Raw genomic sequence first — 27640 nt, forward strand, 5'->3', positions numbered from 1 at the left:
AATTGCACACTGAATGCAGAGCAAAAGAACTTGGAAGTGTTGCCGGCACCCAGTGCCGAGAGGCTGAACAACAGCTTGAGTGGTTCGTTACCCGGTGTGCTACACCCAATAATCACAACGGGGTGGAGAAGCAGAAAAGTTTATTTGCAGCTGCAAAAAGGTACAGGGAGAATAAAATCTCAAATCCTGCACAACAGAGCAGGAAGTTACACAGGCTTTTATACATCCTTTTTTCCAGCATACTTATCCAATAGCAAGCTGCTCCAAGTATCCATATAGCCAGCCAATCCAGTTCCCAGCTAGTTCCCTGATTCTCTGTATCATTTGTTAAACTATACATAAAGCTGCTTTATTCAGCATTGTTCGTCCATATCTCCCCTGTTTGGCCTTGCTTAGTTTCAGGCAGTCTGACTCTGCAACATACTGTTGCAGATTCTCAGCATAACTGCTGTGTGTGCCTCCAGGCGGGGGGGGGCCAAGGACACTTGGGCCTAGCACACAGAGCTGCTGCGAGTGCCTCCAGGCAGGGGGGGGGGGGGCAAGGACACAGGGGCCTAGTGCAAGGGGGCTTCATCGACACTTGTGGTCTTCCATCCCCTCGAGTTACCTAGTGGCCATGCCCCAGTGTTCCCAACAGAAGGAACAGCTGGTACAAAGCAAAAAAGGCCCTCCATGACCAACATGCTTTTTGAACATGTGTATATTCCAAATCTGTGTCTAGCTCAAGTCCTCAATAAGCAAAACCAATTTACTACGTTTTGCCAAAAACATTTAAGGCTCAGTCCTTCAAGAGGAGGATTGGGTATGGTCTACATTTAAGTTTAATGCAGCAGTTCTCAACTGGGGGTCCAGAGCCCCATGGAGGGCTGCAAGAAGGTTTCAGTGGGTCTGGCAAGCAGGGCTGGCATTGGACTCTATGGGGCCCAGCGCAGAAAGCCCAAACCTGAGCCCCGCCATGGGGGGATGAAGCCAAAGCCCGAGCAACTTAGCTTTACAGGGTACCCTGTGGTGTGGGGCCGTGGTCAATTGCCCTGCTTGGCTGCTTGCTGCCCCCTAATGCCAGCCTGGACTTTTCTATGCAGAAAAACTGTTTTTGTGGCACAGGTGGGCCAGGGAGTTTTTATAGCATGCTGGGGGAAGAAGGGGGCTCAGAAAGAAAAAGGTGGAGAACCTCTGGCTTACTGCATTAGGCACTATATGACCCACAGAAAGTTTACAATATTGAAAAAGTTTATTAACACAAATGAGAGCTATAGTGCATAAATTGGGTCTATAGATTCAGTTGTTAAGACCAGAAGGGATTAAACTGACCTCTTATCTAGTGAATAACACAAGCCACAAAATTTTAACTAATGTGTCCTTTAGCAAGCCCAATAACTTTTGATTGAACAAGAGCATCACTCTTTAGGTATGTCTAGGCTCCAAACAAAGCATGTTCTTAACTCAGGATCGCTAAATTGGGTTAAAACAGCAGAGAAGACTCAACTATTCGGAATTTAACTTGGGTTAGCAGCTCATGTTCAACCCAGGCTGTGTGGCAGGTTTGGCCTTGAGTGCTAGCCCTTGTCTTCCTGCTGTTGTAAGTAACCCAGGTTTTAACCCACACCGTGTAACCAGCTGAGACTGTGACTAAGCCAAGACTCCACTTAGGAGGCCTGGCTGAAAAGACACAGCGTGGGCTCTGGGCACTGCAGCCCTTACATTAAAACGTATGCCCAGGAGGAAGCATGTGTTTTGACCAGCAGGGCTGGAATTAGAGGCCTGTGTGCTGTGGAGGGGCCCCCTGGTCTGAGGGGGCCCCAGGAGCTGTGGGGATTCGCTCAACCCCAGGAAAGGTGCCCTCCATGGGGTGTAATAACCTTCCACTCCTTCAGCCCCACCTGCACCCAACGTTGCTCTTTGCTAACAAAACAACCTGAGGACACAAAATCGCCTCCAGGCACCCTTAACTCTGCCTGTGCCATCCTGCAGCTCCAGCACTGCAGCAGGGCAGAGGCCCAGCCTGGGAGGCACTGGGGTGGTGCTGAACAGCGGGGGAATATGGGAAACAGCTGCAGTACAGAAATCACATGTGCACCTATTAGACATTGCTAAGGCTGAGAGTCTTTCATGGAGGTCACGGATTCCGTGGCTTCCCGGGACTGCCAGGACTTCTGCAGCAGCCGGTGCAGCTGAGCCCAGACGCTGTGGCCAGCTGCACCAGCCCCTGCTGCCCTGGAGCAGCAGCATCTGCTGGAGCCCCCCCGCACCCCCAAGAGCGCCTAAGTTTTAGTTGGCGTATATCGGACAAGTCATGGACAGGTCGGAGCAGTGACTTTTTGTTTATTGCTATGACCCGTTGGAGACTTTTACTAAAAATACCCCTGACTAAATGGCAGCCTTAAACTTTGCCCAGCCAGGCTCACAGCCTCCTCTCCGCCCCTGGGCTCTGCCGGCAGAGGGGAGGCATCAGGACGGGGGCGGAGCCAGGATTGGCCGGACTCCGCCCATATTCTGCGCTGTGGGCAGAACGCAGCAGGGTGCGCGAGCAAGTCAACCGCTCAACAATCACGAGCCAATTAGAGGGCGCGGCTTGCGGGCGCGTGCGCAGTAACGCGAGCTGTCGGGGCCGGGTGACGGCGGGCTGTAGCCGCTGGATGCGCCCTGGCACCGTCATGGCGGCCGGCGGGCGGCTCCTGCTCATATCCCTGCTGCTGCTCCTGAGCGGGCCGGGGCTTGCGCGGGGCTGGGACCAGCCGGGTAAGGACGCGACCCCTCCCCGCGGGGGGCGCGGGAGCCGGGCTGCGTGGGTCTCTCCTGGGCCTTGGCGGGTGGCCGGTCCGCCTGCCCCGGTCTCAGCGCCCCGAGAGGGCGGGAGCCCTCCGTGCCCACGCCCAGCCCTCCTGCGGGCCGAGCCACCGCACGAGCCCTTGTTAACCTGGGAGAGCAGAGGGCACGCGGGGTTGGGAGCCTTGCGCTGACGCTGCCTCGCAGCCCGCCGCTAAGCAGGCGCAGGCCCCGCAGGGTACCAGAGCCGGCAGAAGCAGGTGCTCAGTGCAGGGGAAAACAGGCCAGACCTGGGGAAAACCATCTCCTCCTGGCATGCTCCCGCGTAGTCAGGTAGGTTTACCAAGCGCCCTCAAATTCCCAGCTCTTTATACCCCTCAGCAAACCAGTGATGTCGTTGCCAGGTACTGGCCCCAGCTAAAAACACTGGGACACTGTCACCCTTAGTTCTAGTCTCAATCCAGATGAGTTTTACAACCTCCTTTCTCCCCAAGGCCTTTCCTCCCCTCCTTCCTGTTGATCAACAGGTTTTCCATTCCACCTGCGTTCACATGGGCTTCACTTTTAAGATAACGCTGGTGGGGTGGGAAGGTTTATGTTTGCTCCTTTTAAGACATGTTTTAGAGTGGTTGCCATGTTAGTCTGTATCAGCAAAAACAACAAGGAATCCTTGTAGCACCTTAGAGAAATTAAACAACAAATTTATTTGGGCATAAGCTTTTGTGGGCTAAAACCCACTTCATCAGGTGCTTGGAGTGGAACATACAATAGGGAGGTATAAATACATAGCATATGAAAAGATGGGAGTTGCCTTACCAAGTTCAGTGCTAATGAGCCAATTCAGTTAAGGTGGAAGTGGGCTATTCTCAGCAGTGGACAAGAAGGGGTGGAAATCACTTTTGTAGTGCTAATGAGGCCAATGTAAATGTAAACAAGGTGGCCCAGTTCAAACAGTTAACAAGAAGGTGAGTATCAGCAGGGGGAAGTTAGTTTTTGTAGTGACGCATCCACTCCCAGTCTTTATTCAGGCCTAATTTGATGGTGTCCAGTTTGCAAATTAATTCCAGTTCTGCAGTTCATAGAATCATAGAATATCAGGGTTGGAAGGGACCTCAGGAGGTCATCTAGTCCAACCCCCTGCTCAAAGTAGGACCAATCCCCAATTTTTTTTTGCCCCAGATCCCTAAATGGCCCCCTCAAGGATTGAACTCACAACCCTGGATTTAGCAGGCCAATGGTCAAACCACTGAACTATCCCTCCCCCGCAACAGTTTCTTGTTGGAGTCTGTTTTTGCAGATTTTTTGTTGAAGAATGGCCACTTTTAAGTCTGTTATTGAGTATCCAGGGAGATTGAAGTGTTCTCCTACTGGTTTTTGAATGTTATAATTCCTGATGTCAGATCTGTGTCCATTTATTCTTTTGCTTAGAGACTGTCCGGCCAATGTACATGGCAGAGGGACGTTGCTGGCACATGATGGCCTATATCACATTGGCAGATGTGCAGGTGAATGAGCCCTGATGGTGTGGCTGGTGTGGTTAAAAACCATCTCCAGTCACCTCTGTTAGTCACAGGCCTTCTTTTTATAAACTTCCCCTCACCCAGTGGTTCTCAAGCTATGGCCCACAGGCCGCTTGCAGCCCGATCAGCACAGAGCTGCGGCCCATGTGACAGCCTCAAGGCCATACAGGTAGTATTGGATGTGGCCCCCGTAACACATTGTGGCCCACAATGGTAAATAGGTTGAGAATCACTGCCCTAATCTCATTAGACAGAATACTGGGCTAGATGGACCACTGGACTGACCCATTCAAAAGCACAAGAACAAATCGGCACAGACACACCCCTGGAACCCCGACCTGGGGTATTCTATCGGCTACCCGAGATCCATAAACCTCGAAATCCTGGACGCCCCATCATCTCAGGCATTGGCACCCTGACAGCAGGATTGTCTGGCTATGTAGACTCCCTCCTCAGGCCCTACGCTACCAGCACTCCCAGCTATCTTCGAGACACCGCTGACTTCCTGAGGAAACTACAAGCCATCGGTGATCTTCCTGAAAACACTATCCTGGCCACTATGGATGTAGAAGCCCTCTACACCAACATTCCACACAAAGATGGACTACAAGCCATCAGGAACAGTATCCCCGGTAATGTCACGGCAAACCTGGTGGCTGAACTTCGTGACTTTGTCCTCACCCGTAACTATTTCACATTTGGAGAGAATGTATACCTTCAAATCAGCGGCACTGCTATGGGTACCCGCATGGCCCCACAGTATGCCAACATTTTTATGGCTGACTTAGAACAATGCTTCCTCACCTCTCGTCCCCTAATGCCCCTAGTCTACTTGTGCTATATTGATGACATCTTCATCATCATCATCTGGACCCATGGAAAAGAAGCCCTTGAGGAATTCCACCATGATTTCAACAATTTCCATCCCACCATCAACCTCAGCCTGGACCAGTCCACACAAGAGATCCACTTCCTGGACACTACAGTGCTAATAAGCGATGGTCACATAAACGCCACCCTATACCGGAAACTTACTGACCGCTATTCCCACCTACATGCCTCCAGCTTTCACCCAGGCCACACCACACGATCCATTGTCTACAGCCAAGCTCTAAGACACAACCGCATTTGCTCCAACCCTTCAGACAGAGACAAACACCTACAAGATCACTATCAAGCATTCTTACAACTACAATACCCACCTGCTGAAGTGAAGAAACAGATTGACAGAGCCAGAAGAGTACCCAGAAGTCACCTACTACAGGACAGGCCCAACAAAGAAAATAACAGAATGCCACTAGCCATCACCTTCAGCCCCCAACTAAAACCTCTGCAACACATCATCAAGGATCTACAACCTATCCTGAAGGATGACCCATCGCTCTCACAGACCTAGGGAGACAGGCCTGTCCTTGCCTACAGACAGCCCCACAACCTGAAGCAAATACTCACCAGTGACCGCACACCACACCACAGAACCACTAACCCAGGAACCTATCCTTGCAACAAAGCCCGTTGCCAACTGTGTCCACATATCTATTCAGGGGACACCATCATAGGGCCTAATCACATCAGCCACACTATCAGCGCTCATTCACCTGCACATCTACCAATGTGATATATGCCATCATGTGCCAGCAATGCCCCTCTGCCATGTACATTGGTCAAACTGGACAGTCTCTACGTAAAAGAATAAATGGACACAAATCAGATGTCAAGAATTATGACATTCATAAACCAGTTGGAGAACACTTCAATCTCTCTGGTCACTCGATCTCTGACCTAAAAGTCGCAATATTACAACAAAAAGACTTCAAACACAGACTCCAAGGAGAGACTGCTGAATTGGAATTGTTTTGCAAACTGGATACAATTAACTCAGGCTTGAATAGAGACTGGGAGTGGATGAATCATTACACAAAGTAAAACTATTTCCCGATGTTTATTCTCTCTCCCCCCCCCCCGCCCCAACTGTTCCTCAGACGTTTTTATTAACTGCTGGAAATGGCCCACCTTGATTATCACTACAAAAGGTTTTCTTCTCCCTCCCCCCCACACTCCCCCACTCTCCTGCTGGTAATAGCTCATCTTAAGTGATCACTCTCCTTACAGTAAGAAAAGGAGTACTTGTGGCACCTTAAAGACTAACCAATTTATTGAGCATAAGCTTTCGTGAGCTACAGCTCACTTCATCGGACGCTTATGCTCAAATAAATTGGTTAGTCTCTAAGGTGCCACAAGTATTCCTTTTCTTTTTGTGAATACAGACTAACGCGGCAGCTACTCTGAAACCTCTCCTTACAGTGTGTATGATAACACCCATTTGTTCATGTTCTGTGTGTATATAAATCTCCTCACTGTATTTTCCACTGAATGCATCCAATGAAGTGAGCTGTAGCTCACAAAAGCTTATGCTCAAATAAATTGGTTAGTCTCTAAGGTGCCACAAGTACTCCTTTTCTTTTTGGACTGACCCAGTGTTGCTGTTCTTGTGTATGCATTATTTAGGGTCTGTCTTCAAGTCTCTAAGAGGATTTTACTGTTTTGTTTGATTTCATTTTTTGTCCCCTTGAAAAACTATGATTGTGAGCGTTTGTTTGCTTGTTTGACCTGCATGGTTCATGTATTGTGGTAAATTTCTAGAAGGTGTAAGATACTTGGTGATCCTCATTAGTAGGTGATAGTATGCTTAGTCATCATGATACAGCAAGCATTTAATTTTTGTGTCATTTGGGGATTCTTGACTTGGGGATTGTTCCTGTAGAGTTGGTATGTATAAATTGAAGAGAGCTAGTCTGAAATTAAACTGTTTTACTCGTCTTTCTTTCTTGACGTCTTCAGTTTGTATATTGCTGTCTTGAATTTGAGGGACTGGGACATGGATTGACTAAAGTCATAGGTTTTTCCTCCACTTCCATTTTGTACTAATTTCAGGTTCAGTCATGAGAATTTTTATGGAGTCTATGAAGCAGACTATTTTTTTCTCTTTTTTTAAACAAATTTGTTCATGAGCATCTCTATGGTAAATACACAATCAGGGATTTGCTTTTCACAGAGAAACTATTGCATTGTAACCAAAGGTTCTTGCATAAGCCTGTATGTTTTTGGTGAGGTGCCAGCTGGGCTGTGACATACACAGTAACATCTCTTTGAAAGGAGTAGAACAGAGCTGGGTCCTATTAGCAGGGCCTGTCAGTGTCATAGACTTTCAACCACAATCACATTGTTGCTGGGAGTCTCAAGTGGTTTTTAAAGTGCTCCCTGTTCTGAAAGCACCGTGGCAGGCTGCTTGTGTTAACTATCACATTTACTCTTGTTCTGAAACAAGTTCTTCATGCATGCTAGTTCTGTTAATTTGTGTACTTCCTGTTTCAGGGAGGGTTTTGTTGCGGGAGATCCAAACTCTCACTCTCTACAGAGATGGATATACTACTTCTCGGCGGACATCTCCAGTCCCCCAGTTACAATGTACTGGAGGCACAGCTGGATGTGCATACGTCCCCGCGATTGTTCAGTGTTATAACAAAGGATGGGATGGCTTTGACATACAGGTAGCTTCACTTCAAAGTGCTTGTAAATGAAATGCTAAATATTAAATAAGAATCTCTTTGCACCGACTGAATGAAATTTTCAGCAACCATAAACTAAAAAGAATCACAAGAACATTTCTAAATTATAGTGCAGATTATTCCTTTAATGACTGAGTTTGAGACCCCTGTTTTAAACATTTTACCTTAGGGCCAGTGGCAGTCCTCAAATCATTCCAGCGGCTAATAATGTCAGAGAAAAGAAAACTTTTATATTGTATTTTTTATTTTGAATTTTGTAGAAATAATAAAACTATCATACAACTTTATACAATTCTTCGCCTGCCAGAGAGTTTTTAGTGTTTCCCAGACACCTGGCAACACTTCAGTTCTGTCAGGTTGTTGATATTAGGTCTCAGTGACTGAAACCTTCAGGATTACAATAAGGTGTGCATCAGATAGTTGTGCTGGGTATTTTGACTTGTTTATATTCATTGTGGGGGGAGGGGAAGTGACAGTGCCTGACTCTGCCCAGTGATTAGTGATGGTATCTCTGTCCCTCTCCCCCAGCCAGTGGGAGCTGCGGGGGGCAGCGCCTGCAATAGACAGAGCCAGCTGCATGGGTCTCTCTTCCACAGCCGCAGTGGGGAGGTTCTCGGGCTGCAGACGCCTGTGGACCGGGACTTTGAGGCCCCTGGTTTAAAAGCACAGTTTTAAAGGGACATTGTCTGTTAGTTTACACCCCAAACTTAAATTTTGTTTTAAAGAACACTTGTCCAGTCAAATTTGAGCCAAATGTTGGGTTTCTTAAAATACACTTCCTAAAATCAAAGACCAATACAAAAGTCTCCATATTACCCATCTCTTTCTTTAGTGTAAAAATAAGATCTTGTCTACATGAGAAAGTTGCAGCAGTTTAACTTAATTATTTTTAAACTGAGTTAATTAAAATAGTGCAAGACCATTTATGGACACCCTTATTTTGGCTTTGCTAAAACAATTTGCCAATCAATTTATGCTAAACCTGAAACAAGGCATTCTGTAACCAAACACAGAGGTTTGTACCATCTTAGCTAAACTGATTTTTAAAACCAATTTAAGGTAAACTGCTGCAACTTTCCCTTGTAGACAGGCTCATAGAAATATCTGAAAGTCAGATCTTTAAACCACATTTTTGCTTGAAATTTTAATATGTTATCCAATTGTCGAAAGTTTGGGTAATAGCAAAATAGGTTTCTGCGGAAGAAAAGCTGAAATGGGAGTCTTGGCAATAGAAACACTGAAAGATCTTGGTATTACTTTGTAAATTCGGTCGAACATGGATTTATAATTGCACGTGTCATTCTGAATTGTTTCTTCAGGAATTAACTATTTAAATCTTGCTAAAACTATATGTGCCCTATGGCTAAGGCCATTTTTTTGTTTGATGAGATAGGCACTTCTTTAGGAGTTGCATTTATGACTTTCTTTACAGAATGCTTTCATTACATCATGGTTTCTGATCCAGCAATTTAATCTATGTGGGCAACCCTTCTGTCTCACTTACGTCAATGGAGCGCCACCTGGATACAACAGTCTGTTGACATGGATCAGATTGCAGGATTGGAGCCTTGATTAGTATTTCATTGTAACTACCACCCAGTTTTCTTGTGGGGGACACTTATCTAAAACATTTTAAAGGCTATTGCTTTTTTTATTACATGATACTCTGCAGTATTCTATAAAGATGAATGCTTAGAAAAACCTGACGTGAACTACTGAACCTTTGTCTTTTAAAGTTACAATTGCTTTACTTTTTGAATGTTCCGTTTCTCTAAGTTAAAGGTTCATGAATCTTGATAGCTAACTTAAAATACAAATGTCCAGAAGCTCTCCTAATTACTGTTTTTAAATGATTTGATTAATTATTACTATATTTCACTACATATATAGGAAAGTAAACAAAAGTCTACTCTCACCAACCAGGAAATGGTTACTACTTTGAATTTTGTTTACCAATTTCAGTGGGAGTGTAAGGCAGACTTGGACAACTCCTATCGCTTTGGAAGAATCGAAGTGAGCTGTGAAGGCTATGATTATCCAGATGACCCTTACATCTTAAGGGGATCTTGTGGTTTGCAGTATGGGTTAGAGTTAACCGAGGAAGGCCAAAGAAAAGCTCAGAACTTTGGTGGAAGCTTTAGCTCCAACTATTACCAGTCAAGTAAAGTGAATTCTCAGGATTCCTCTGATTCTGCTGCTGGAGTGATTGTCATAATAGTACTTCTGTTCCTTGCTTATGGATGTTACAAGCTATTCCTCAGTAATCAGCTGCCTCAACAGGATTTCTCTAACGGTGATGGATACTCTAGGACATCTTGGCAGAATAGTCAGACACCACCTCCTCCTGGTTTTAAATCCAGCTTCACAGGTATGGTTCTAAGCTTGTTGTAGTGTTAGAAATAAAAAGCAATGTGGTATTGCTCTGGCTTCAGCAAATGTGGGCGGAAATAGTTTAAAAAACAAAAAAAAAGTCTTCATGCATTGCTGAGTGTGAATGTCAGTTATGGGGCCACAAAAACAACAAGGAGCCCAGTAGCACCTTAAAGACTAACAGATTTATTTGGGCTTTAAGGTGCCACTGGACTCCTTGTTGTTTTTTGTGGATACAGACTAACATGGCTACCCCCTGATACTTGACACCAGTTATGGGGCCCACAGTCATGATTTCATTATTAAAGTTGCAACTAGCTTTCTACTATACTCTTTAGAGGAGACTTTCAAAGGCGCAAATGGATGTTAGGTGCCCAACTCCCACTGACCCTCAAAGAGAATTGGATGACTGGCTGCCCTTTGTCTTTGAAACTCTCGCGTTATTTTTAACAAACTTAACTTTTTTCAAAGCAGTCCTTTTAGTATGAAACTTCATATTTATTTGGTCAGAGTAGGAGAAGGGGGTTGGTCACAACTTGAAAGGAATCAAACATTTTGAGTAAAATTATTTTTTATGTGGGATGCCATTGTGCTAGGTGTTTAAATACAGAAAAAAGATAGTCCAGTGCTCCAAAGTTTATAAACTTAAATATAAGGAAAGAGATACCAGATGGATACAGACAGACCCACAGGGGAACACAAGGAAACAATGCGATAACATTGGACAACATGATAGGCAGTGGTCTCAGCAGATCAGCAGCCCAGCCATTGTCAAGTTTTTTGAAGGCTTCATGGCAAAGGGAGGTTTTGAGGAGGGAGTTGAAGGTGGATAATGAGTTACAGTAGAACCTCAGAGTTACAAACACCAGAATTATGAACTGACCAGTCAACCACACACCTCATTTGGAACCGGAAGTACAGAGTTGGGCAGCAGCAGAGACCTAAAAAAAAAAAAGGCAAATACAGTAGAGTGTTAAATGTAAACTACTTTTTTTTTAAAAAAAAAAGGGAAAGAAGCATTGTTTTTCTGCATAGTAAAATTTCAAAGCTGTATTAAGTCAATGTTCAGTTGTAAACTTTTGAAAGAACAGCCATAACATTTTTGTTCAGAGTTAGAAACAACCTCCATTTCTGAGGTGCTCATAATTCAGAGGTTGCACTGTAGTTGTGCGGATGTTTACAGGGAGTGCCTCCCAAGTGTGTGGAGAAAGCATGACAGTGCTTGTTTGAAAATCTAAGTAGTGGGCAACGGAGGCCGGCATCATTGGCTAATCGGAAGTGGGAGTCAATCTTTCAATACTGAATGAGAAGTAGGGTAAGGATAAATCAAGTGGAACCTTGAAAATTTAGTGCTGTGAAATAGTGTGGTGGTGAGCGCTTTTATATGTATGTTAATGGAACTTGTGCTCTTAAATTCCATAAGAGCTTTTTGCAAAATCTGTTCCCATTTGCTTATTCTGGAATTTCTAAACCATGTGTCTGTGCCGTGTGCCCATTAGTACCCTGGTGAGTTCCTACTGCACACCAATGGCTATTGTTATCATTATTATGTATTTGTATTGTGAAGCACCTACAAAATCCAGCCGTGACCAGGACCCTACTGTGCTAGGTGTTGTCAAGCACAGAGCAAAAAGTCATTTTCTTCTTCCATCCTATTCCTTATCATCCAGGTTTAGCCAAGGTCCCTGTCCTTGCCAGGGCCAATAGATTTCAGACATGTTAGGAAATTTTCCCTGTTGTAAAAAAATTTTCTTTAACTCTTATCTCAAATACTTTATTGATCCCCACCCCTCCCCCCCCCACCCCTTGGACTACTATGTCATAACATGCCTGTGAAGTTTCTGGCAGATTGGTTTAGATTGGAGTTCAGGGGGAGTTTAGACTGCCTTCTCTGATTACTTCCCTTTTTATTGTTTATTTTTAGTGATTATGAATATGTTTATCTCTGGAGTTAGTTTAGAGTGCAGTTCTATTCTAAAAAGTGACTGTAAATGACATAGTGAAATTCCACGTTGCCTCTGATTCCAGGTTAAAAGGCTTCTGCTAACAATTAAAAATATGCCTTTTTCTAACTGATGATTCTGCATGTTCAACCAGAGATTTAAGTCGAGCTGGGTTTCCCCTGACTCATGCATCACCAATAATGAAGATTTTGCAATCTGATCTTGGTTAACAGTTCTGTTAACATGCACTTGAGACAGAACTACCAGGAGAAAAATGTGGTATTGTTGTTTTAGTCATTAGATTGAGAACATACTACTCAACATACGCAGTTACTCAAAATGGCAGCAAATCTGTTGAGTGAGAAGACTGGGAGGCAGTGTGGCCTAATATATAAGGCACTGAGCAAGGTTTTGTTCCCAGCTTTGCCACTGACCTGCTATGTGATCTTGAACATGTTGCTTCACCCTTGTTTCACCTTCCATACTTTATCTGTCTTGCCTGTTTAGAGTATAAGTTCTTTGGGGCAGGGACTATCTCTTAATGTGTTCTTGTGCAATGTCTAGTAACAAAGAGACCCTGATCTTGGATGGGGGCACTAAGCATTACTGTAATACAATTATTAAACAGAAGGTGCCATTTTTTAATGTAATCACTTTCCAGAGCAGAACTGCTCCCTGAAGCTCTTCAAATGGGGATTGAGCCACTGAAGGATTAAAGTCCATTGAAGTCAGTCTCACAGTTAGTTCTTTGTTCAAATAATTCTTTTGTATGACTCTAAGGATGGCATGATGGTAAATTTGCCATTGACTCAAAGTTGATGATTGTTTTTTTTTTTTGTTTTTCATTTGCAATTTGAATTAAGGAGCTGGTGGTTTTGGTGGCGGTTCCAGTTCTGAGGCCAGTTCAGGACCAGGGTTTTGGACTGGACTTGGAACAGGAGGCCTACTAGGATACTTGGCTGGTAGTCAAAGGTAAGCACTACGCTCGCTCTCTCCTTCCCTGTTCCCAGTAGTCTGTCCTCCTCGTGGTGTACGCTTTACCTAGCTACAAAATATTCACATTGCTTCTGGATTTGAGCTTGCAGCATCCTGCATCATCCAAGCTGCAAAATTCTGCCACGGTAGCAGTTCCCAGTTGGAAGCTGAAGCTTCAGCAGATGGGGCATTTTAAAAGGGTTCTTTAATACTGGTTTTGTATTTTGTATTGCCTACCACTGTAGCTTGTTTCGATGAACTGCAAATTAAAAAAATTGTATAAACAAGTTGTATGGAATATCTCCACTGTCATAGCTAAAAGCATTAAGAATAGAAGCAATTGTAAATTAGTAGGGCAGTTGATTAATTGCTGTTAACTCATGCGATTAACTCAAATTAATCGCAGTTTTAATTGCACTGTTAAACAATAGAATATCAATTGAAATTTATTAAATATTTTTTGATGTTTTTCTACATTTTCAAATGTATTTATTTCAATTACAGCACAGAATACAAACCGTAGAGTGCTCACTTTATATTATTTTTTATTAAATATTCGCACTGTAAAATAATAGTATTTTTCAATTCACTTCAGAAGTACTGTAATGTGATCTCTTAATCGTGAGAGTGCAACTTACAAATGTAGATTTTTTTTTTTTTGTTACATAACTGCACTCAAAACAATATTAAAACTTGAGAGGCTATAAGTCCACTCAGTCCTACTTCTTGTTCACCCAATCACTCAGACAAACAAGTTTGTTTACATTTACGGGAGATAATGCTGCCCGCTTATTTACAGTGTCACCTGAAAGTGGGAACAGGCATTCGCATGGCACTTTTGTAGCTGGCATTGCAAGGTATTTACGTGCCAGATATGCTAAACATGCGTATGCTCCTTCATGCTTCAGCCACCGTTCCAGAGGACATGCTTCCATGCTGATGACACTTGTTAAAAATATAATGCATTAATTAAATTTGACTGAACTCCTTGGGGCAGAATTGTCTCTCTCCGGCTCGTTTTAATCATAGAATCATATAATATCAGGGTTGGAAGGGACCACAGGAGGTCATCTAATCCAACCCCCTGCTCAAAACATGCATCGATCCGCACTGCTTTGGATAGTTATCAAGCAAAATCCATCATCAGCATGGACGCATGTCCCCTGGAATGGTGGTAAAAGCATGAAGGGACACGAATCTTTAGTGCATCTGGCACATAAATATCTTGTGATGCCAGCTACAACAGTGCCTTGCGAACGCCTGTTCTCACTTTCAGGAGACATTGTAAACAGGGAGCAGGAGCATTATCTCCTGAAAATGTAAACATACTTGTTTGAGCGATTGGCTAAACAAGAAGTAGGACTGAATGGACGTATAGGCTCTGAAGTTTTACATTGTTTTATTTTTGAATGCGGGGTTTTTGTACCTAATTCTACATTTAAGTTCAACTTTCACGATAAAGAGATTTCACTACAGTACTTGTATTAGGTGAATTGAAAAATACTATTTCTTTTGGTTTTTACAGTGCAAATATTTGTAATCAAAAATAAAGTATTCTGTGTTGTAATTGAAATCAATTTATTTGAAAATGTAAAAAACATCCAAAATCTTTAAATAAATAGTATTCTATTGTTTAACAGCGCAATTAATTGCATGATCGCAATTAATTTTTTTAATCACATGACAGCCCTATAAATTAGCCTTTATTCTTAATTTTATCTCCCCTGAAGTCACTTTGGGCTGGTTCCTGCTCTGCTGTGACATCCAGGATGCACCATTCTGAGACATTATGGGAAGCCAAATTCCAAGGGGTTCCAGTACATGGACTAGTCTCTCCATCTCATATACCATGAATAGAAATCCAAGTGGCATGATTCTACAAAGGACTTTTACTTAAATATTACTTTGTACAAAGTAACAGGCAAAAATCTGTTTTACAATAATAAAGTAATTTAAAGAGCTGAGCCCTCATCTGCCATTCACATTTGAAATGTTTATTTAAAAATCAAAACATTTTTGTAAACTCTACCAAACAGCCTAGTAGGATTAGCAACAGTTACCATTTTAGTGGGATTTTATAGGTCTTCAGGGACTCTGCAGAGCTCAAACTGATCTTGCACGGGAGTGTTTTGTTTATCAAGTGACTGGGCTACCTACAGATATGCCAACTCACCATTTATTGGAATATAGTAATATATGGGGCTGTGTGTATTTACCTACTCTTTAAGGAACAAAAATTGGGATACAAACTGATAAAAACTTCATGACTCTAATACGAAACATGCTGGAATGCACTGAAGTTTCAATCTACTTTGAAAAGTGATTGGGAGGGAGCTGGAGGAGACAAACTGGCAGCTCTGCAGAAAAAACAGTTTGGGAGCAGAGACCAATTCTGATGTACAAGGAGCAACAGAATCCAGCTGACACTCTTAGCTCTGAAGGGCTAATAGAAGTAAAAGCAGCAAAGCTAGCAGACATGACTGAATACACACAGGATGAAGATTTCTTCAGCAGGAAGAAACAGAAATGTTTACAGTGTCACTCTTCAGAGGAGAATGGCTTGTTGAAGTAACTGAAGTCACCCCTTTAGGGCTCCTAGGATGTTTTAAATATCTGCTTGCCCTTTTTTTTTAAACTTTATACTGGTCTAAACACCAGGAAATTTGTATATAGAAAAGAAGTGCTTTTTGACTTCAGTTGGAGCTCTTGGGTGCTCAGAATGCTGGAAATTTGAGTCACTTATTTAGTGGCCTAAATAAGTATTTAAGAGCCTAACTTTAGCTTCCTGTCTTACAACAGATTTTAAGCCAACATTTTCAAACTTGTGAAAGCACATACCACTGTCCCCAAGTACCATAGTAGCTTTGTTCCATTAAAAAACTCTTCTTTCCCCATGTTCTGACAAGAATAAGAAGAAATTGTGATCCAAACTTAGAGTGAAGGAGCAGACGTTAGATTTTCAAAAAGTCGGAATCTCCTGTCTCTAGAGGTTGAGAATAAACTGAAGTGCGATGAGTCAAAGATCATGAATTTTACTCCGTCTCTCTCTTCACACCTGTATTGCAGTTGCTCATATCTTCTCTAGTAAAATGTCCTAGAGATACTTGAAAGTACTTTTTTTTTTTTTGTTAACATTACATGAATGTAATAGAAGAACAAAGGAATTGCCAGACTGGATCAAAAATCTAGTCCAGTTTCTGACAATACTCAGCATCAGATTCTTAGGAAGGTGCAAGAAACCTCGTAATCCCTAGGAATTAGATACTGGTTAAATCCTGAAGCATGCGGTTTAATATCTCTTCCAAAACTTGTTAGCTCTGAAAAACCTTGTTGTTCATGTATATATCCAATTCCTCTTTGCATCTTGCTATGTTTTAGGCCTAAAAATAAGTAAAATGGGTGCAATTGTATTTTTCTACTCATATCTGCCTTTTTAAAAAAGATGCTTTGCTTTGGATGCTAATACCTTCTTAAATAGTGACCTTTCTTTAATTCTTTTCTTTTCTCAGGGCACAACCACGTTCCTCATATTTTCCGTATGCCAATCCATACGCTGGTCCCACTGCTTCTCCTCCTCCAGGCGGAAATTCAGGTGGCTCTACGGGGCCTCATACCTCAGGGACAAGAACTGCTTCTGGTAAGGCAAAAACTGTTTTATCATCCTGTGGCTCCTCAAGAGATTTTGGGGCTGATCCAAAGCACATTGAAATGAATAAACGGACTACCATGGATTTTAGTGGGCTTAGGTTTTATTTTGCCCAGGAGGAGTGGATCCAAACATATTGCTGAGATGTTCTCCATAAAGTTCCTTGAATGTGTGTGAACTTCCTACTGTACATAGCTTCTTTCCCAAAGTATTATTCGTTAAATAACCGAAATGCCAAATTAGAGAGACAAGGTGGGAGAGGTAATATCTTTTCCTGAGACTGACACATCTACATGCATGAAGTGCCAAATGACCTTCCAAGACTGCCACCTCCAGCTCTTTAATGACCATGTTCAGGAATTCAAACTTTGTACGTAGAATCATAGAAGTGCTGGGCTGGAAGGGATCTCAAGAAGTCACCTAGTCCATCCTGCCCACACTGAGGCAAGATTAGTATTCCTAGAACATCTGACAGGTATTTGTCCAACCTGTTCTTATAAACCTCCAATGACTGGGATCCTACAACCTCCCTTGGAAGCCTATTTCAGTGCTTAACTATCCTTGTAGTCAGAAAGTTTTTCCTAATATCTAACTTGAATCTACCTTGCTGCAAACCAAACTAAGTACTTCTTGGTGGACATGGAGAACAATTAATCCCCATCATCCTTATAACAATCTATTACATATATGAAGGCTTTATTGTGTCCCCCCTCAGCCTTCTCTAGACTACAGTAGTTGACTTGATTAAATCATAGAATCATAGAATATCAGGGTTGGAAGGGACCTCAGGAGGTCATCTAGTCCAACCCCCTGCTCAAAGCAGGACCAACCCCCAATTAAATCATCCCAGCCAGGCCTTTGTCAAGCCTGACCTTAAAAACTTCTATGGAAAGAGATTCCACCCCTCCCTAGGTAACACATTCCAGTGTTTCACCACCTTCCTAGTGAAAAAGTTTTTCCTAATATCCAACCTAAACCTCCCCCACTGCAACTTGAGACCATTACTCTTTGTTCCGTCATCTGCTACCATTGAGAACAGTCTAGAGCCATCCTCTTTGGAACCCCCTTTCAGGTAGTTGAAAGCAGCTATCAGATCCCCCCTCATTCTTCTCTTCGGTGGACTAAACATCCCCAGTTCCCTCAGCCTCTCCTCATAAGTCATGTGTTCCAGTCCCCTAATCATTTTTGTTGTCCTCCGCTGGACTCTTTCCAATTTTTCCACATCCTTCTTGTAGTGTGGGGCCCAAAACTGGACACAATACTCCAGATGAGGCTTCACCAGTGTCGAATAGAGGGGAACGATCACATCCCTCGATCTGCTGGCAATGCCCCTACTTATACAGCCCAAAATGCCATTGGCCTTCTTGGCAACAAGGGCACACTGTTGACTGATGTCCAGCTTCTCGTCCACTATAACTTTTCTGCAGAACTGCTGCCGAGCCATTCGGTCCCTAGTCTGTAGCGATGCATTGGATTCTTCCATCCTAAGTGCAGGACTCTGCACTTGTCCTTGTTGAACCTCATCAGATTTCTTTTGGCCCAATCATCTAATTTGTCTAGGGCCCTCTGTATCCTATCCCTACCCTCCAGTGTATCTACCACTCCTCCCAGTTTAGTGTCACCTGCAAACTTGCTGAGGGTGCAATCCATACCATTCTCCAGATCATCAGTCCTGGGATGCTGAACTGAATGCCATCACTGGCAGAATCATTCTCCTTCAAATCCTTTGTGGTGTAAAGTTAATGGGGGTAAAGAAGGCAGCCTAGGGCCTGCAATACCTAAGTAGCCAGTGGTTTGCAGATGTTTAGAAAGAAGCGGGGCCATCGCTCCTTGCACAGCAAGCAATTCTCTCCCACACACACATGCATTAGCATGGGAACGGCCACCCGGAACAGACAATAATTCACCCAGACCAGTATCCTGTTCATCCCAAGGACTAATGGCACCATCAGAGGGAGGCTAAAAACCCTGTAATATACATAGTTATGTGATGTGATATACTATGAAGTAAAGTTTCCTGTTCAGCTTATGCCCTGAAAGAGAAAAATGGATAGCTCTTGTATTTTTGTCCTTGTAAGTCCAATTCAGAAGGCTCTCTGTATTCATATAAACATCTAATCCCTTTCTTTTCATGTACTAAGCTATTTGCCTCAGTAACATGCACCAATGAGTTCCACGGATTCATCGTCTGTTGATTAAACGAACCACCAACTACCCTATATCTCACAAATCCCCATGGCTAATGCCAGATGCTCAAAACCATATGAAAAAGTGGAGTTCTTAGCTTGCCAATGCCAGAGTCAGATATAGCCCTGACAGTTCTGAGATACCCAGGATTAAAACGGTCCCTAGCCCCAGATGTCACACTGCTATTTTGTAACTGCTCCAGGACTTAAAATAGCACACCCTGGCCCTCCTACGAGAATAACTGTCTGTCTCTGGAGATCTATAACTGGCCTTTCATTTCAGTGGCCACTGTGAAGGCTGAAGGCATCCATGAAGTATGGGTAATATAATATATATACGGTCTAGCATATATTTTAGGTGGATGCCTGACAGCATTTGGACAACTTGTAGCCAGCTCATCCCTAGTTTCTCTGCTTACCTGCCAAAGGTTACATTAGACTCGGTACCTTTTCCCTTTCCAAATGAGACTAGAAACATGTCCAGAGTCTGACACAAGGGTTGCTGTGAAGAGAAGGGGTGTGTGTGTGTGTGTGTGTGTGTGTGTGTGTGTATTTATTATACATATCTCTCACACACACACACACACACCCTCCCCCACCCCCCATGGAAAGGAGCAGGAACATGGCAGAACATCTTTTTGGTAAGTTTCTACTGAAGCAGGCCTGAGTCACACAGCTCAGACTTGGATCTGAGCCTGCCCAGTGTCCAGCGGGTGTTTGGATGGGAGCCAGTCTCTATTCCTTAGTCTACCTGCTAAGCCAAGGAAAACTGATCATCAGTTTATTAATTTTTAACTTGTTCAAATAGTTGTACAGTTTGTGTTGCATGGGGTCTATATGTATTACTGCCACAGGCTACGCCTACGCTGCCCTGCAGTTAGAGCTATAAGCGCACACTGGCAAGCTGCTCTGTAACTCTGCCACGTGGCTGCTGTGGGGCATGAACCAAAAGGTACTCACTTCCCACCAATGAAGTCCCCTTTGACCAAATAAGTTAATGTGAGCTAGGTACCTTCCAGCTCACGCCTGCAGCATCCACACAGGGGACTTACAGTGCAGCCCGCCAGTGCAATCTGCAATTCACACCCCCACAGCACGCCATGTGGGGCCACAGAGACAAGCCCTTAGATCTCATGATTGTCTTTTTCCTTTGCAGGCTTTGGAGGCACAAAAAGGAGATGATGATCTTAGTTCCCTGGCACAGTTGCAGTTAAATACAGTTAAATATGTTAAATACAGTTAAATATGGAGCTTCAGTTTTAAAAATTATTGAAATCCTTCTTCATAGAACATATGGGCTGGGTGTTGAGTTAGAAATATCTCCATAGCTTAGAGTTTATTTTAATAAGATGCTCCTTGGATTTGGATGTTGTAGATGTTGTGCTTTGGAGATCCATTTTGAAAAAAAAATGGAGATAGTATCAGTGAGCAGATACTGCTCTTGGTGGTGAGAAAAGTGGTTTTTTTGGTTGGTTGTGTTTTTTTGTTTTTGTTTTTTTTATGTGTTCAGACTAAAGTCTATATGACTGCGTGGGAGAGGAATGAATGAATAAATATATGCAATAACTTTTTCATAGCCCTAACAGAGAGGTTGGATACTATCCTCGTTTAGAGATTTAGCAGGTATCAAAACATATTCTATTTTCCTATAATAAAAACACAAAGGGATATCTTTCCAATCTTTAGTATTTTAGTGATCTGGCAATGGTACCTGTTCCAGTCTTCCAAAATAACTAGCTTAACCATGCCCTAGGAGCCAATTCTTTTCAACCAGGGTTTCTCAGTGTTTGTGCTTCAGCATCTGCAAGCCAATGTTAGACAATTCCATGGGACGCTAGCAAACTTGGTAATAAACGTTCCAGCTCATCTTCTCAGAAGATATTATTGAAATCAGTGGAAGAGAAAGGAGCCTAAATATCTTTGAGGATCTGGACCTCAGTGCATAATGAAGCCTGGCATGTAAGGAATTGTTCACTTCAGTGCTGTTTTCTGAAGATCCATTTGGGCTCTCTTTCACTTATAGAATTGATGTGTGTTACAGTAACAGTGAATTCAGTTAATCGTATATGCAGGCATTGTCCATAATTGTAGGAGTGCAAAAAAAAATAGTGTTCTTATGTTCAGGACTCTTTCTGCCTTTGTCCCACATGTAATGGGGATCTTGGCATCAACGTTGAGGCCTGAAGGTTGCATATTTGAACGCTTACTTGCTTTATGATTCATCCTTGAAATGACGTGACTTATGTGCATTATTAGGTATTTTGTTTTTTAAGTATATATCCACAGGTTCATCTAACACTGGGTGTCTTAGCCTAGATAAGGAGCTACTGGCCATTGCCTTTAATTCCAAATCTTGTCAGAGCAGATTGATGTGGTGTTAAATGCTTATGGCCACAGCTGTCTTGTCTATAGTAGGGCTCCAGATGTTTCAACCATGGCTGTTAGCTATGGTGGAAAGTTCTTAGCAGAAAAATCCTTGGTGCAGACAAAGCTTATGCCTCAGCCACCATCCTTCCTTTAGAGAGAACTGGCCAGGACTCAACTGGTTGGGAGTGACCACTATAATTTGACAAAGAGCATTGCTGCCCCTATTCAAAAACTAAAATGTCGTCCTCCAAAGCACAGCAGACCTTGAGACTGAGCCCAGAACGTGAATCAGGTCTCCTAGGATATGTCTACATCGAGGCTTGGTGGTGTGATTCATAGCACAAGTACCTACTTGCTTGAGCCAAATTAGTGAGAGGTCTAGCACACTAAAAATAGCAGTGTGGATGCTACAGCGCAGGTGGTAGCTCAGGCTCAGACCCAGGGGTCAGGGGGGCTTGGACTAGAGCAACCAGCCAATGCTCTAATAGCCATATAGATATTTTTTAGTGCACCAGCTTGAGCGCTAAAATCACACCTTCAAACTGCAGTTTAGACATACCCCTACAGAGCTGTGTCTGAGCTGGTTTTGCAGATTTTGTTTTTAAAAATGTTGTAGCCTTTTTCTGTAGCATGGACTCTGTGGCCCTTCGGCATTGCTTTCTGATGCTATTTTGGAACTACCAATGATGGGCCCTGTGGGAGCTTCCCCTAGCCTCCTCACATCATGGGTTGGATCTGGGAAGGGAAGAGAAGCTGCTTTAAAAAGCAAAGAAGTAGGATCCTCTAAGGACCCCTGGAAGAATGAAGAGAATAATATGACACTGAGGCCAGATATACACTAGAAACTCTTGATGGTATAGTAATGGCAGTTCGAATGGTAATTTTTTTTAGTGACATTTCTATACCAGCAAAAGCCCTAGTGTAGACATGGCTTCAGGGCTACTAAGCGCAAAAAGAAAAATATAACCACAACTATTATTAAGCACAAATGCAATTGTTTAAGATTATTTTGCCTGAGTTTGGGGCTTGTTTCATGCAAGAAGACTAAATTTATAAGAATCCTATTAACCAAGAAACTATTCAGAATGTGGAACTGACACTAAAAGATAGAACATTACTACAAATTTGGGACTTCTTCACCATCTGAGAGATCTGGATCTGCTTTCGGCTGGACTAGTGGGGACCAAGACTACTGCAGGAACATCACATTCAGGCTTTGGCTTGTTCATTACTGATCCTGACAGCCAAAGAAGGAACACTGTTTAAAAAAAAAAAAAAAAAAAAACTCTTAACTGTCTGGGTGTGAGACACTCACCTGTATACAGCCAGAAAGACATAACTGATCTGGCCGGGTGGGCAGGTACAGGTATGGGAGTTTTGCTGTTTAGAGCTACCCGAGGACCACATGGTTGCTGGGGGAGAGGAATTGAGCAGGTTCATTTTCTCTCTGTCTAGAGAACAGAATAAACTTTAAAATAGGGAGAGAGAATTAGTCTTACTGTTGTCTTGCTAGAATGCCTGTGTAATTATCTTAGCTCTAAGGTAGTGTGAGGAGTAGTAAATGGTAGCAAGGGTTGATAGCTTTTTTTGGTGGGGCTTTTGGTTTTGTTGGCCAAGTAGAGTGAAGTAGCTTATTTTTACTTCACCTTCTTGATATTTTTTTATCTGTGTATCATGCCATTTAATTTGTAATTATTTTCTCATTAAAATGTAATGTATAGTTTAGCTCTTTTAGCACTTTGTTTCCTTGCTATGCAAGATAAATATCCATTATCATAGAACTGTCTGGGAGGAGTTTGAATTCTGTGCCTGGCTTAGAAATACATAATGTTGTATATAACATGCTTCAGATAATGCTTTGATTTGTATTTTGAATATTTCTTGTGTATTTGTTCTGATGTGTAACCTTGATGACCCTGATGTTTCTACAGCCCTACCAACCTATCCATTGACTTATTTTTATTAAATCAACAAAGTGGCAGGGCAAAAGCAAACAATTACTGGGGGGATGTACTGTTTCAAAACCAAGTACGTACACTGTATCTAAACCCTAGATCAGTGGTTCTCAAACGATTTTTTTCGTGGACCACTTGAAAATCGCTGAGGGTCTTGGCAGACTACTTAATGATCTTTCCAAATGTTTTGTACCATTAGCTAACTATTGTAAAGCACTTTGGATAAAAGCGCTATATAAAAAAAACTTAATTATTAACTTTTTTTGTTCTGCAAATAAAAGCACACAACTCATATTTTAATATCCGTAGTCTTACCTTTCTAATGCGATGGATGTGCCCTCTCTCCCCTGCAACGGCAGCCCCCAAGCTGGGGCTGGGAAGGCGGGAGGTCTCTCCCACACTGCAGCAGCCCCCGAGCTGGGGCTTGGAAGAAGCTGGGGGGGTCTCTCCCCCGCCACAGAGCTGAGGCTGGGAAGGAGGGCCATCTCTCTCTGGCAGCCGCAGCCCTGGAGTTGGGGAAAGTTGCCTCTTTCTCTGGCCGCTGGAGCCTGCATGTCCCAAATTCTCCCCACCCCCTCTTCTCACCCCACTGGCCCCTCCCACCTACCCCCTTGTGACCACCAAGGCCACCACCTTATCTTACATGTGAGTCTTCTCCAAGGTCCAGGCACCTAATTAGTGGAGCCACACCTGCGTGGCTCCACTAATTAGGTGCGTGGCCCTTCATTCTCTTGTGTGCAGCTGCCCAAGTGTGCACTTAAAGGGAACTATCCGTGGACCACTGGTGGTCTGCAAACCACAGTTTGAGAACCTCTGGTCTAGATGACTCTTCTCATTGCCATGTTGTTTACAGGTTTCAGAGTAACAGCCGTGTTAGTCTGTATTCGCAAAAAGAAGAGGAGGACTTGTGGCACCTTAGAGACTAACCAATTTATTTGAGCATGAGCTTTCGTGAGCTACAGCTCACTTCATCGGATGCATACCGTGGAAACTGCAGTAGACTTTATATACACACAGAGACCATGAAACAATACCCCCTCCCACCCCACTGTCCTGCTGGTAATAGCTTATCTAAAGTGATCATCAAGTTGGGCCATTTCCAGCACAAATCCAGGTTTTCTCACCCTCCACCCCCCCCGCCCCACAGAAATGGCCCAACTTGATGATCACTTTAGATAAGCTATTACCAGCAGGACAGTGGGGTGGGAGGGGGTATTGTTTCATGGTCTCTGTCATAAATATAAAGGGAAGGGTAAACCCCTTTGAAATCCCTCCTGGCCAGGGGAAAGCTCCTCTCACCTGTAAAGGGTTAAGAAGCTAAAGGTAACCTCGCTGGCACCTGACCAAAATGACCAATGAGGAGACAAGATACTTTCAAAAGCTGGGAGGAGGGAGAGAAACAAAGGGTCTGTGTCTGTCTGTAGTCGTCTTGGCCAGGGACAGAACAGGAATGGAGTCTTAGAACTTTTAGTAAGTAATCTAGCTAGGTATGTGTTAGATTATGATTTCTTTAAATGGCTGAGAAAAAGATTGTGCTGAATAGAATAACTATTTCTGTCTGTGTATCTTTTTTGTAACTTAAGGTTTTGCCTAGAGGGGTTCTCTATGTTTTTGAATCTAATTACCCTGTAAGATATCTACCATCCTGATTTTACAGGGGGGATTTCTTTATTTCTATTTACTTCTATTTTTTATTAAAAGTCTTCTTGTAAAACACTGAATGCTTTTTCATTGTTCTCAGATCCAAGGGTTTGGGTCTGTGGTCACCTATGCAAATTGGTGAGGCTTTTTATCCAACATTTCCCAGGAAAGGGGGGTGCAAGTGTTGGGAGGATTGTTCATTGTTCTTAAGATCCAAGGGTCTGGGTCTGTAGTCACCTAGGCAAATTGGTGAGGCTTTTTACCAAACCTTGTCCAGGAAGTGGGGTGCAAGGTTTTGGGAAGTATTTTGGGGGGAAGGACGCGTCCAAACAGCTCTTCCCCAGTAACCAGTATTAGTTTGGTGGTGGTAGCGGCCAGTCCAAGGATAACGGGGGTAATATTTTGTACCTTGGGGAAGTTTTGACCTAAGCTGGTAAAGATAAGCTTAGGAGGTTTTTCATGCAGGTCCCCACATCTGTACCCTAGAGTTCAGAGTGGGGGAGGAACCGTGACATGGTGGCACAGTGGTGGGATTAACCTGAAATCATTTTGAGATCCAGTTGAGATTTTGTGAACTAGAAATACAGATTTTAAAAAGGAATTTTTAGGAAGTCCAGAAAGCAGCTTTGAAACTGAAAGCAGCTTGGTTTCTCTCTGCTTTGTGGCCAAGCAGAGACAAAAGGGGATTATCTTGTGAATTGCAGGTTTTCTTTGCCTGGAGGCAGGGTACTTAACTCCTGCAGGGAAATTCACAGTCTTCCAACCCAGAGGTTTTTTTTTTCTTTTCTTCCTAAAAGTAAATAGGGGGTGTGTGCTCTACCCATTTGCCTGGAGACAAAAGTGGCAGGGTTTTTTTTAGGATTTTGATTTTTTTTTTTGTTTTACAAGGAGCACAGGTTTGAAAAGAGATTTTTTTTTCTTTGGGCTGGGTAAGCAGGTTTCCAAGTAGTTGGAGGTTTTTTGCTTTAATTTGGGCCCAGAGCAGAGACAAGGGAATTGTCTTTTTCTGTAGGCTGACAATCACTATCAGAGAATAGGTATTCTATTCCAGCACAGCAAAATTTTACAGCCAAGTTTTGTTTGTTTATTTCTAAACCTCGGGTGTAAAGTTAGTTAAAAACAGAGAGGTTAGAATGGCCAAATCCTCGGCTCGACTACAGCTGGAATTAGCCAAATTTCAGGCTGAGGAAAAACAAAGGGAACATGAAAGACAGATAGAACTCATGCGGCTGGAGAAGGAGGTACAGGAGGCTGCCCACAAGAGGGAAATGGAGGCAAGGAAGCATGTGGAGGAGATGAAGAGGATAAAGGCCCAGCAGAATATACCAACAAACCCTAGCAATCCTTCTCCAGGTACCACTTCCCATCCCAGAAAGTTCCCCACCTACAAGGCAGGTGATGATACTGAGGCCTTCTTAGAAAACTTCGAAAGGGCCTGCCTTGGGTACAACATCTCTACTGACCAATACATGGTAGAGCTGAGGCCGCAGCTCAGTGGACCCTTAGCTGAGGTGGCAGCTGAAATGCCTAAAGAACATATGAACAAGTATGAACTGTTTAAATCCAAGGCGAGAGTCAGAATGGGGATAACACCCGAGCAGTCTCGTCGGAGGTTCCGAGCCCTAAGGTGGAAACCAGACATGTCATTTACCCGACATGCCTACCACATTGTGAAACATTGGGATGCCTGGATATCAGGAGCAAGTGTTGAATCTCCAGTAAATTTGCCCTTCCTAATGCAAATGGAACAATTCTTAGAGGGTGTTCCTGAGGAAATAGAAAGATACATCCTAGATGGGAAACCCAAAACTGTAATCGAGGCAGGAGAGATTGGAGCCAGATGGGTGGAGGTGGCAGAGAAGAAGAAAACTGGTCGCAGTTGGAGCGGAGACCAGAAGGGACCACCCCAGACCACACCCTATTACCGGGGGCCGCCCAAAGCCCCACCTACCTCCCAAAGAACCCTCCAGACCCCTTATCGTCCCACCACCCCGTTCTCCAGCAACCCACCTCGCCCCGGTGACCCGTCAGCTGGACGATGTTTTAAATGTAACGAGCTGGGGCATGTAAAGGCCAACTGCCCCAAGAACCCCAACAGATTACAGTTCATTGTACCAGAATCACACCAGAGGTCCACAGGCCCAGATACCTCCCAGATACCCTTGGAGCGGAGGGAAACTGTGAGTGTGGGCGGGAAGAAGGTCACCGCGTGGAGGGACACCAGAGCACAAGTGTCAGCTATCCATGCTTCCTTAGTGGACCCCAATTTAATCAACCCAGAGATCCAAGTGACGATTCAACCCTTCAAGTCCAACTCTTTCAATTTGCCTACAGCCAAGTTGCCTGTCCAGTACAAGGGCTGGTCAGGAATGTGGACTTTTGCAGTCTATGATGATTATCCCATCCCCATGCTGTTGGGGGAAGACTTGGCCAATCACGTGAAGCAGGCCAAGAGGGTGGGAACGGTCACCCGCAGCCAGGCTAAACAAGCCGTGGGGCCTAGCTCTGTTCCGGAAACTTCTATCAGGGCCCGGTCAGAGGTGATGGACCCGGACCCCAGGCCAATGTCTGCAACAGCAGTAGTGGATCCAGTCCCAGAGACCTAGACGGAACCAGTCCCAGAACCGGAACCAGCCAAACAACCAACACCAGACCCCGTGCCAGCACTGAATCCAGTACTTGCAACCTCAACACCAGAGGGC

The 27640-nt window shown here is 43.6% G+C and overlaps 1 protein-coding gene across 1 annotated transcript; it reads left to right on the plus strand.

Moving 5' to 3' along the window:
- Positions 1-2569: 2569 nt before the first annotated feature.
- On the plus strand, positions 2570-23062 carry SARAF (store-operated calcium entry associated regulatory factor). Its single transcript, XM_073340191.1, has 6 exons — positions 2570-2739; positions 7662-7837; positions 9818-10223; positions 13032-13140; positions 16653-16780; positions 20132-23062. The coding sequence occupies exons 1-6, from the start codon at positions 2637-2639 to the stop codon at positions 20155-20157; spliced, it is 948 nt and encodes a 315-aa protein (XP_073196292.1). The 5' UTR covers positions 2570-2636; the 3' UTR covers positions 20158-23062.
- The last annotated feature ends 4578 nt before the right edge of the window (positions 23063-27640 follow it).

Source organism: Lepidochelys kempii, chromosome 4 (genome assembly GCF_965140265.1).
Source record: "Lepidochelys kempii isolate rLepKem1 chromosome 4, rLepKem1.hap2, whole genome shotgun sequence".
Taxonomy (NCBI): Eukaryota; Metazoa; Chordata; order Testudines; family Cheloniidae; genus Lepidochelys; species Lepidochelys kempii.